We start from the raw sequence: 11,120 nt of genomic DNA, 5'->3' as shown, positions 1-11,120 counted from the left end.
AGGACCAGGTTAAAGGAGCAGCAGGACCAGGTTAAAGCAGCAGCAGGACCAGGTTAAAGGAGCAGCAGGAAGCAGCAGCAGGACCAGGTTAAAGGAGCAGCGTCTTACCGGGCAGGGAGAACATCTGGTCCAGAGACACGCAGTGGTAGAGCGACGGAGACACCACGCACTCGGCCCACAGGCCACGTGACCCCAGCTCGTCCATGCGCAGGCAGGTGGCGACCGAGTAGTCGCACGTCCGGACCCAGTCGTTGGTTGCCGTGGCGAAGATGAGCCCGACCCAACCCGCGCAGCTCCCCCCGACGCCAACCAGCTGCCTGCAGACGTGCGTCATGGAGATCCGCCGTGCGTCTTTACACGTTCCAAAAAACACGACTTTTATCTTCTTGAGGGCTTTTAGCCGTTGGTTATTTCCTTTCCTGTCTCCAGGAAATAAAAACTTATCCCAAAGTTCTTTAACTGGGTAAATAAAGCACAAATTTTCAGCAGGTTCTTCTTCGTAATTCAGAAAGGAAAAAAAAAATCCCTGAAAGACGCTTTTCCCCACTAAAATGTTTGAAAAAGTGAAATAAGATGAGGAGCTGCTGCACCGCGTCCCGTTGTTGTGCGTTATCCACAAGGAAAGAAAATCATAAGATTTATCTCAGGGTGTGGCGAACCTGCCCCCCTCCCAACGCCAACCAGGGAAAATCCAGATCCAAACCTGAACCAGATGGAGAGCAGAGGAGCAGCAGGGCTGAGCCGAGACATCTGGAGGGCAAAGGTCAGGATCTGCATCTTCAGGAAGGAACTCTGAGACATGAATCCGGATCGGTTTCCTTCAGATGCAGCAGCTTTAAACCACAGAGTGTCGGGAACGTCATGGACAGGAAAACAGGAATAAATGTCTGTCAAGAACTTTGTGATTAATTAATTAAGTTTTTTTACATTTCTGAGCTCCAAAAGTCGTGGATGTTTATTAATCAGTTCATCCTACAAAAAATGTTAAGATGACATTTTAATGTTATATCACCAGTAAAATAACATCTAAACTGTTCAAACATAAAGATGAATAACAATTTTAAAATATAATCATGTAATATTTTATAATAAATGTAAAGTGAGAATGATAAAAATCTGACATTAAGTCAGATAATTTAGCAAATAAAAAAATAAGAAAATAAAAACTTATTTCAAAAATACAAAAATCTTTATTTTTCTGTTGTTAATGATTAAGATATATGATGAATATAAATATTCTTTTGTACTACATTTTCATTTTAAGCAGTTTTATATGTAAAATGTAAAATTATTTCCATTGTAAATTTTTTTTATTTGTTTAACTTTTACATATAAAATGTGTTTCTTTTTCTTTATAAATTCATTCATTTATTTCTAATTAATTTACACCATCAAAACTCTGAGGTCTGAAGGAAAAGCAGGAGCCTGTTTGGTTAATTGTTCATTTATTAAATAATTTCAAGCAGGATATCATAAAAATGTGACGACTGAAGTCGCTGCTCGCTACCCTGATGGCGACGCTTCCAACCAAGACGAGTTTCTGTCCAGAACGTGTTGATAGAAAACATTAAACTTTGATGAATGACTTACAAACTCTACAGATTATTGTCGTCTTCTTCCGTTAACACACACACTCACTCACACACACACACACACACACACACACTGGTTATGTTAGCTACAGGGATAGATTTGTCATTGACGTCACGCTCTAAAAAAACTAAATAGACAAATTTCATATATTAAATGTTGAAAATCCTTCATGAAATAGCTTGAAATGTACACTCTCCAGTGGCTTGTAAAATATACAGAAAGGTACAAAACTCCTCGCGGTTTCCTGCTACACAGACGAGGTTCTGCTCCGGTCCGGTCCGGTCCGGTCCGCTAAGGCCACACCTCCATCACAACATCATAAATTATAAATTACCAACAATTTCCTCTTTTTGTGACTTTGTTCTGTCATCCTTGGTGTCAGCTTCGGTCCTTTGAAAACACACCAACCCCGAAGTTTCCAGATTTCTCGTCTTTATTGCCTCCTGAGCGCCGCCCCCTCTGCGTTCCCCTCTGGGTTCGCCGCCTCGTCCTCTCACTGGTTCTTCAGGGCGTTGATGTGAGCGCAGATCTTGAGGGCTGGGCCCAGTTTGATGTTCATGCTGGTCATCAGGTGATCCTCGGTCAGCAGCAGCAGCGCCTGGCCGTCGATCTCCTGCAGCCTGAAGGCCTCGGCCACGTCGCCGCAGCCTGACGGAGCAACACAGAAAGTAAGTACACCCGCTTTATTTTATCTAATGCAAACTGCAGAGAAGATGCGTGGAAAACTGACTTTGTTCTCAGGTAAAGGTTAAAGGTCAGGACAGAAAAACTGAAGTGGAAGCGCTGGGCGAAGCGACAAAGCCTCTAAAAACAAGATGGCAGCAGGACTGAGGTGAGTAAAATGGTGTTTAGAGGAGATGAGAGCAAAGTGAAATGTTTGGAGATTCTGGTCGGCACCAACAGGAACAAACACGGTGGAGGAGGTATGATGCTGTGGGAACACCAACAAAATGGACTGAACCGAAGTTATCGCTGCTAATGACAGTTGATTTTTATTACATTGTATTTTTTGGGTTATTTTTTTCTCTAACATTTTACCTGTTAGAAGTAAATGAATAAATATTTCATTAAATGTTATGACGTCAGTGAGGATGATGATGATGATGATGAGTTTTCTGTGAAGAACAGATGGCGTGTCGTCAGTTTGTAAGATGATCTCAGCCTCTTTTCGTTTGCATCGTTAACGGTTTCTGATTAACGCTGATATTCTCTGCAGATGGAACCGGAGCGTTTGGAAGAAAACGGATCTGTTTGCTGAAACCTGCAGACGGTTGGAGGCGTCAGAGTTTTTCCCCCCTCAGGCTTTTCTTCCACCTCCAGATGTTTCTCCGGTTGCTCAACGACAGTTTGTGGTTAGAGAGAAGTTGCCTCAGCCTGCTGATGGTTTCTGGGATTTGCGAAACGTTTAATTGGATGATTGGATCCAGGAAAGCCGAGTCGCCTGCTGATGTTGGGGTGTAAATCACGCCGCTGGTTCCAGAGCGGCGACGTCGCTCCAGGGTTATATCAGCTCTGGGCTTTTCATTTCACATCAGTTTGTTTCATTGTGGCGAATACTTTTAATTAGTTTTTAGTGTTTTCTCATTTTTATTAGTTAAATATCGTCTGTTTTTAATTAGTTTTACTAGTAGTTTCAGTTTTTCATATTTTGATTAATTTTTAGGTGCAGAATCAATCAATGATTATTCATTGACAAACACTCAGCGAAAGATACCGATGTATTAAATTATTATTGAACCAGCAGCTGACTGGTTTTTCCAGTAGTGCTGCTGAAAACATGAAACTGTTACTGACTCAATGTTCTGATCTCTGTGTGGAAAATGTTTGGCTGTTTTTTGAATCCTGACACATTAGCGACACAGAAGAAGAAAATACAGCTGGTTCTGAGTTATTCTTTAGTTGTTTTTCTGTTATTTTGCCCTTTGCTGTGGCCTCTGGACTGAATCAATGATACCAACATCTCCAGGTTAGTTAACGTTATTGTTCTACCGCGGCAGCGCGGCTACAGATGGGAAGTAAAAGAATAGTGCGCATGCGCGGCATACCCGGAAGTAAACGATAACATCCAGGTGTCTATAACAACCTTACTGTACCGCGGCGGAGACTCACTCACCCGGCAGCGTGTGGATGAAGGCCGTCACCTCCTCCACGCTCCACTGGGCCGGGGCGGGCCGGTACGTGGTGGTCGGCGTCGAGGCCGTGACGGCCGGCGCCGACGCCCTGCGCGCGCGCCGCGCCGCCCGCCGCTCCATCCTGGCTGCCATGGCAACAGCAGGATCCTCCTCTCCTCCGTCGTCGTCGTCGTCCTCCGCCTCTCCAAAGCCGTGCGGGGACGCCCCCATGTCGTCGTCTTCCTCCTCGGCCTTCTGCTCCGCCGCCGCCGGCTTCTCCTTCCCGTCTTTCTCGCGGCGCCCGGCGCTCCAAAGGTCCCGGGGCTGCGGGGGGACAGGAGGCGGGACAAGAGGACAGGTGAGGGACGGACGAGTCCACGCATTATTTCTCCTCCTCCTAAATTAACTGCCGTCAGTTACGAGTAAAAATCTCTGATTTAAATCTTTCGACATTTAAACAGAAATAGTGTCACGGTTCGCAAATACCATGAGAATTAAATGTGTAAAAAAAAACATAAACACAAAAATCAATACTTTTCCAATTTCTGAAATAGCTTTTTATTTGGTACTTTATAATTTATCTTCTGCATTATTATTCTTTTGTTTCTAAATGTGATATTATAGACTCAATTAACTTTCCTTTACATTTCAACATATGTTTAGTCATTTACCTTCTATAAATAATTTGTTGCATATTTGTTGTTTTGTGTTACAAGTGGAAGAAAGAATAGAGAAATGTAAAGGTTAAGACACAAACATTGGAAAATCATTTTCAGTGATTTCTAGAGCAAGAATTAAAATTTTTACTTTTGCACCAAACATTACAGAGATTTTATATGTTTGTTTAAAGTCTTTATCTGAGAGTGAACTGTTACTAAAGTACCTTTTTTTTTTTTAATTCGTCGGACCAGAACAGTCGCTGTAATTGCTATCTAAACCACCAGAGGGCGCAAACTCCCCATCTTTCCTCGGTGTTTACAGTCTGGACAGAGTTGAGCTTTCAGTGTAAACTGTGGACTGGAGTAACTCAGAGAGTGATGTGAGTATCTGAACAAAGACTCATTTATGATCTAAATAGAAAAATGGTGAAAACTGAATAATTTCATGTCAGAATAATTATTATGTGTCCTGGTTTTCAGGTTGATTTCAGGATCTCAACCCCCAGAAGTTTCTCTGCTTTTCCTCGTTTCCTCTGCAGGTTTTCACGTATCCAGAGGATTTTAGTAATTTTCATGTAGGTGTGTTGTGATGTCAGAGTGGAGGCTGCATGGGGGTTCCTACCAGGCGCAGCAGCAGAGGTTTCCCCGGTACCGACTCGGCCCGGTTCAGAGCCGGTCGGGGCCTCTCGGACCGGCTGCCGGCGCTCAGGGCCCTCAGGCGCTTCGTCAGCCGGACGTTGAAACTGAAAGAGAAAGCCAGAGGCGCGGTGAGGGACGAGCCACTCTGCTGCTCTAATTCAGGCTCTGATCTGCATTAACCAGCTGTTTGCCTCTGCTCTGGTACCACAGAACCACAGAACCACATCCTGCCAGCGCCGCCGCCGCTGCAGCAGCTGCTGGGGCTGCAGCACTACCTCTGCAGCAAAGGTCAGAGCTCACTTCGTTTAAGATTTACATACTTAAAAAAAAAAAATCCTCTTGACTGTGATGTCATGTTTTTAATAAATCAACACAGGTTTGTTATATTCATAACAAAAACTGAAATAGAGAAAACATTTTTATTAACTCAAATAAATAAAAATGGTAAATAAAACTGCAGTTACTTCTATAAAAAATATTTTTTCTACATATTTGTTGAAACGGTTACTTTGTCATCAAAGCATGGTGTGAGATAGATAATCACTGAAAAAACTGAGCTCCTTCCCTTTCTTCCAATGCTAATTAGAAACAACCAATCAGAGCCAGGGGCGGGTCTTAGCGCTGACAATCACCATCATTGTGGCCCGTTTTCTCTCTTTTGGCCCCTGACCAGGTCAATCATGGTACAACTTTGTCCAAAAAAGTAGAAAACACCCAATGATTCCAAAACACTGTCTGCTAATTCCTACCGGGGACATGAAACTTTTCAAAAAATACTTTTTAGCTTTGCTTCTTGGAGATCAGTCCAAGAAATGGACTGGTTCTGGTTCTGGTGTGAAGACAGAGGAAGTGGTTCTCACCCGCGCGCGCAGGAAGTGGAGCAGAACCGTTTGGAGCGCATGAAGTTGTGCGCGTGGCCTCGCTTCCCGCAGAACTGACAGTGCAGCACCGTCCGGTCTTTGTGGCCCGACTCTGAGGGAACACAACAAACACGCCCAGGGTGAGCCCGGTTCCGCTCGGTCCCACCTGACCCGCAGAACGCGGTTCCGTCCTGCCTTACTGTTCCCCAGGTCGCCGGTGTCTCCGCCGTCCTCTTCCTCTGAGTCTGTGGACGGTTCTGTCGGCTTCACGGGTTCTGATGCGGGCGGCGCCGGCCTCCCGTTGGTCCCGTTCACTTCCTGGGGTTTGGGCACCTGGTCCGGAACCAGCAGGGAGGAGCGGTTCACCTGGACGACAGAACAATGATCAGGGTCCACTTAATATTCAACACTTATTGTTCCGGAAGGAAAGAACCGAGGAAATTATGGCTGAACTTCAGCTGGAACCGTTTCTGGATAAATGTTCTTCACTGGAAATCAGGTTTTATTTAAAAAATGAAATATTTCACTAATGCATCTCTGAATAAATATAAGAAATAAAGCAGATTTACGAAAACATCTGAAAAAAATGTAAATACTCTGCAAAATTACTAAAAATGTACATTTTAGAAATAAACTAAAATGTAAACTTTAAATTTAAATAAAAAGAATGTAATAATTTACGGGATATAAAAAGATAAAGGACACAAAACCAAGAAAGATTTTAGACTAACTGATTTTGTGGGCTTTAACTAGGCCTCAGTATATAAAGGGCTTGTAAGTGTAGATGTTTAGGTGAAATCAGTGACGCCGTTTCTTCGGGTTCTTACAGGAAACGGCTGGAGACCCTCCTGGATGACGAATCCCTCCACCAGGTGAGTCAGAACCTGTTGCCCCTCAGGCCACGCCTTCATCTCCCAGGGGCCGCCCAGTGATTGGCTGAAGCTCTCAGACTCATCGTCTGATTGGTAGATGGGTTCAGCCTCGGCTTCTGTGGCACGATGGGAATCTGGTGGCGTTTTGTCAGCCTTCGCCGCCTCGAGCTGCGGCGGCAGGCTGAGATCGGCGGGGTGGGCGGCCTGAGCGGGGAGCAGGGGGGGAGGGTTCTCTGATGAGGAGGCGATGAAGGGGGAGGAAGGAGGAGACTGGGAGGAGAGGCTGGACAACGCTGGGAGGAAAACCAACGGAAATCTGATCAGTTAGATAAGAATGAACAAAACTAGAACATGCTGAGGTTTGAGAACTAAGTGATGGAAAATTCATGAAATTATATGAGGGATTCCTGAAATAGGAACCAAATCTTAAATAAAAGTCTCTCGTTTCTATGGTGATTCCCTCCTTTTCTGGAGAGGGGAGAACACGGCACCACTCTAAATGAGGCTAAAACAGGCAGTCACTGTGCAGAGCATGTAAACTACATCATAAAACACACCAGGCTAAAAGTGGAAGTAATGTCTGATGGCCACACATGCAGAGTTTTATGTCTGTAAAGTGTTTTATGGAGGAGATTTGACAATAGTAGTTATAATGGAAGTCTACGGGAAGTCGGGTTTGTGTTTTCTACACTCTGGATCGATTCAATGGAAAACTAAGTCTGACAGCAGTGGGAGACACATTGTGTGAAAGTAGAAAGAAATACCTACATTTTGATGTATAAACTGTATGTATAGAGAAGAGACTGCGGGCGTTAATACAGTTTAAAGAAAAAAAATCAGTCCAAATGGATGAGTGACTGAAAGCTGAACATTCCATAAAATCTAAAATAAATCCTAAACCTTAAACTACAAATGTGTAAAAATGATAAAAGATATCAAAATGGTAACTCAGATAAAGTCTAACTTTATTTCACCAGTTTGAACTTAAAAGTTGTTTCTACTGTAAACTAAGCTTGAGCTACGGAGCTTCAGAGAGGGCAACATTTTACAACTTTTTTTTGACAAATTATAATCAGATGTTTTCGTTTCGGGTTTTTTCCAAACTGCAGGAAACTGAAAAATGTGATGGGAGCAGAAGAACAGGCAGTATTAACGTTACAGTGAATATTTATGAATCAAATGTAAGCAAAAAGCTTAAATTTATGTTAAAAAGAAAAAACTTCACAGTTCTCAAAAAGTAATTTTTCTTCATGCTAGCTTGACTCATGTGGTTTGTTCTGCATTTTTAGAGGAACTGAAACAAATATGTCAGCCAGGATATTGAAGCTGACAGGAACCTGTTTGCTCCAGCATCAGTTTGTTTAAATTAAGATTTTAGTCCAATATGGGGATTGATAGCTCTGGTTTTGTCTCTCTTTTTTGCCTTTGTTTGATAATACTAAAAAGCATCTGACTCTCCTATGACATAAAGCTGATGGCTATAGAGACGATGGAGCGTTGAGATTAAAGGTGGTATAGTCCAATTTAATCCAACTCTAGTCCGTCTGTCTAGAAAGTCCGGTTCGTTTGGTGAGGTGTGAGTGCTAATCAAACTATGGTCTGCCTTATAAACCTTGGTTTCGGTTTGCTGAAGTGAACTCTGGTTCAGTTTGAACACGTATGTGAATGCTACGCGGACCAGAAACTGCTCCAAAAGAAGGAAGTGGACTACAGTGCAGGACAAAATTACCCAAAGTGAAACCCTCCAACTGCTAAAATCTGACGTAGCTCAAGTTTTTGTTTCCATTTTGTAAAGAAGGAAGTTGCACTCAGTGTTTTCTGAGTGGCTTTTGATGCAGCGCCCCCACAGGCGAGGAGGGGAACAGGCTGCTCAAAGGGTCTGAATCATTTGACGCAGTGCAACGTGAAAACAAACCATGAACCGAGTCTACCGGACTACCAGCTTTGAAACACCCTGATTTACTGGGATGATATTTGCTGCTATTAGATTTCTGAAGGAAAGTTTAGCGACCAGAATCGGACCCGGTCTGATCCAATAATGGAGCAGAATAAATGAGCAGAAGGTTTTGTGTCGGGTGGTACCTGACTGATTGTCGGACTGGGTCGACATGTTCTCACAGAAGTCCTCCTGGTTGGACTGAAGGTCCCGTTGAGGTTCTGGCAGCCGCTGGCTTTGGACCTCAGGAACCGGTCCTGTTGCTGGTGATTGGGCCAGAACTGGTCCTGTTACTGGTTTATGGGTCAGAACTAATCCTTTCATTGGCGTTTGGGTTGAAACTTGTTCTGTTACAGGACATTTAACTGGAACAGTTCCTGTTACTGGTTTATGGGTCAGAACCAGTTCTGTTACTGGTGTTTGGGTTGAAACTAGTCCTGTTGCAGGAGCTTTAACTGGGACTGGTCCGATAACTGGTTTATGGGTCAGAACTAGTTCTGTTACAGGACATTTAACTGGAACTGGTCCTGTTACTGGTTTACGGGTCAGAACCAGTTCTGTTACTGGTGTTTGGGTTGAAATCAGTTCTGCTGCAGGAGCTTTAACTGGGACTGGTCCAGTTACTGGAGTTTGGGCTGAAACTGGTCCTGTTACTTGGGTTTTGGTTGAAGCTGGTCCCATTGCCGGCGTTTTGACTGGAACTGGTCCAGTTACTGGAGTTTGGACTGAAACTGGTCCAGTCACTTGGGTTTTAGTCGAAACTTGTCCTTTTACTGACGTTTTAACAGCAGCTGGTCCTGGTACTGGTGTTACTGGTTCTGTTACTGAAGTTTGGGTTGAAGCTGGTCCTTTTACTGGGGTATTATTTGGTGCTAGTCCTGTTACTGGTGTTTGGACTGAAACTGGTCCTGTTACCAGTGTTTTAGTGGAAACCAGTCCTTTTACTGGAGTTTTAACAGGAACTGGTCCTGTAACTGGTGGTTTAATGGGAACTGGACCTGTTACCGGAACCTTAACAGGAAGTGGACCTGTTACTGTAGACTTAACAGGAAGTGGACCTGTTACTGGTGGTTTAACAGGAAGGGATCCTGGTACTGGAGGTTTAATGGGAACTGGACCTGTTACTGGTTTTTCACCTGGAACGGATTCTGTTACTGGATTCTGGACTGAAACTGTTGCTTTTAATGGAGTTTTTACTGGTGCTGGAGTGAGATCCAGTTTGGGTTTTGATTCCTTGCTTGAGTCTTTGACGGTGTCTGGATGCGGAGCCGGTTCTGTGTTCTGGTCGGTCTGGTGGTCTGATGTATCCATGGGAGTATCTCCTCCTTCGTCCTCCACCTCCTCATGTTTCCTTTTCTTTCCTGTTTGTCTCCTCTCTCTGTCTCTCTGGTCTTCTTCCTTTACCTCCATCTGATCGGATTCGGGTTCCTGCTCCGTATCAGTGAGCTTCTCCTGCTTTATCGTCTCCGTTTGGACATTTTTCTCCGCCTGGAGGTCTTTACCGGCGCTCCGTTCCTCTCTGATTCCTGGTCTCACTCCTCGGCTTATGGCTCCTTGATCGTCACTCTCCTTCTGCTCTCTCTTCTTGGTCAAAGTTTGTGTGTGAGATTGAGCAGAAGGCAAAGCAGAGGCGTTCAAAGGAAGAAGATTCAAGTCGTCCTTGTTTGCAGTCTTCTTTGATTGGCTGGAACGCTCAGGCAGCTCGGCGGGCTTGGACTGGACCGCAGGGTGGACGTACGTTCCCGCCTGTGGCTGCTGACTGGAGGAAAGGGCGATCATCTGCAGCTGCCTCGCTGCAGACGGTGAGCGCTCAAAGTGGTTGGAAGAAGATAACGGGCTGTGTTGGGACGGGCTTGGACCCAGAACGGTTTGAGTTAACGGAGAGCTCTTTAGCCCAGTCAGCTGCTTACTGACAGATGTGACCTGACTGGAGGGAGCTGCAGCGATGGGTTGGAGGGATTGTCGAGGGGTTGTTGCTCTGTGACTGCTGGGACAGTGAAGCCTGGGTCGAAGGGGGACGGCCCGGACGGGAGAGTAGAGAGCTGGAGGAAGCAAAGAGGAGGAAATCATTTAAACATGAACATTTAAAACGAGGCATGATTACTGGTTTAGACTTGAAGCTTACTGTGGATGTGGACGTTGGTTTTCTGACTCTTTAGTTCATGATTAAAACCTAAAAACCTCTTTCACTCAGGATAAAGACCCAGCTATGATGTAAGAGTATAAGAAGAATGTGGGCTGTCTTTCCAGAGTCTGGACGAGGTCTTTGGGAAGTATTGGCCATTTACTATTGGTAAGGGCTCAGTGAAATCTTAGTGAGGTCTTAGGAAAGCCTTGACAAGTACAGGTCATCTTCCATTGGTAACGGGTCACTATGTCTCAGTAAGATCTTGGTAAAGTCTCAGTGAGGTCTTGGTAAAGTCTTAGTAAAGTCTTGGTAAAGTCTTAGT

General features: G+C 44.5%; 2 protein-coding genes and 1 long non-coding RNA gene across 3 annotated transcripts in view; 1 reads left to right on the top strand and 2 right to left on the bottom strand.

The window, feature by feature from the left end:
* The window catches only part of LOC108165694 (uncharacterized), a 3,216-nt gene extending 3,130 nt beyond the window's left edge, over positions 1 to 86 (top strand). Inside the window, exon 3 of the long non-coding RNA XR_001776018.1 lies at positions 9 to 86. This is a non-coding gene — a long non-coding RNA (uncharacterized LOC108165694). The remainder of the gene's footprint in view (positions 1 to 8) is intronic.
* The window catches only part of LOC103457006 (claudin-11), a 5,886-nt gene extending 4,887 nt beyond the window's left edge, over positions 1 to 999 (bottom strand). The window contains exon 1 of the mRNA XM_008396912.2: positions 109 to 999. Coding sequence (XP_008395134.1) covers positions 109 to 334 — 226 coding nt within the window. The 5' untranslated portion in view covers positions 335 to 999. The remainder of the gene's footprint in view (positions 1 to 108) is intronic.
* A 429-nt stretch (positions 1,000 to 1,428) lies between these two features.
* The window catches only part of phc3 (polyhomeotic homolog 3), a gene marked incomplete at its 5' end in the record, with an annotated part of 15,328 nt that continues 5,636 nt past the window's right edge, over positions 1,429 to 11,120 (bottom strand). Inside the window, 7 exons of the mRNA XM_008396913.2 lie at positions 1,429 to 2,241; positions 3,707 to 4,028; positions 4,986 to 5,106; positions 5,863 to 5,974; positions 6,063 to 6,228; positions 6,690 to 7,027; positions 8,817 to 10,712. Of these exons, the coding sequence (XP_008395135.2) occupies positions 2,087 to 2,241; positions 3,707 to 4,028; positions 4,986 to 5,106; positions 5,863 to 5,974; positions 6,063 to 6,228; positions 6,690 to 7,027; positions 8,817 to 10,712 (3,110 nt within the window). The remainder of the gene's footprint in view (positions 2,242 to 3,706; positions 4,029 to 4,985; positions 5,107 to 5,862; positions 5,975 to 6,062; positions 6,229 to 6,689; positions 7,028 to 8,816; positions 10,713 to 11,120) is intronic.

The sequence above is a fragment of the Poecilia reticulata genome, linkage group LG20, assembly GCF_000633615.1.
Source record: "Poecilia reticulata strain Guanapo linkage group LG20, Guppy_female_1.0+MT, whole genome shotgun sequence".
Taxonomy (NCBI): domain Eukaryota; kingdom Metazoa; phylum Chordata; class Actinopteri; order Cyprinodontiformes; family Poeciliidae; genus Poecilia; species Poecilia reticulata.
The sequence above is the reverse complement of the archived record's forward strand: the minus strand, read 5'-3'. Positions and strand labels throughout refer to the sequence as shown.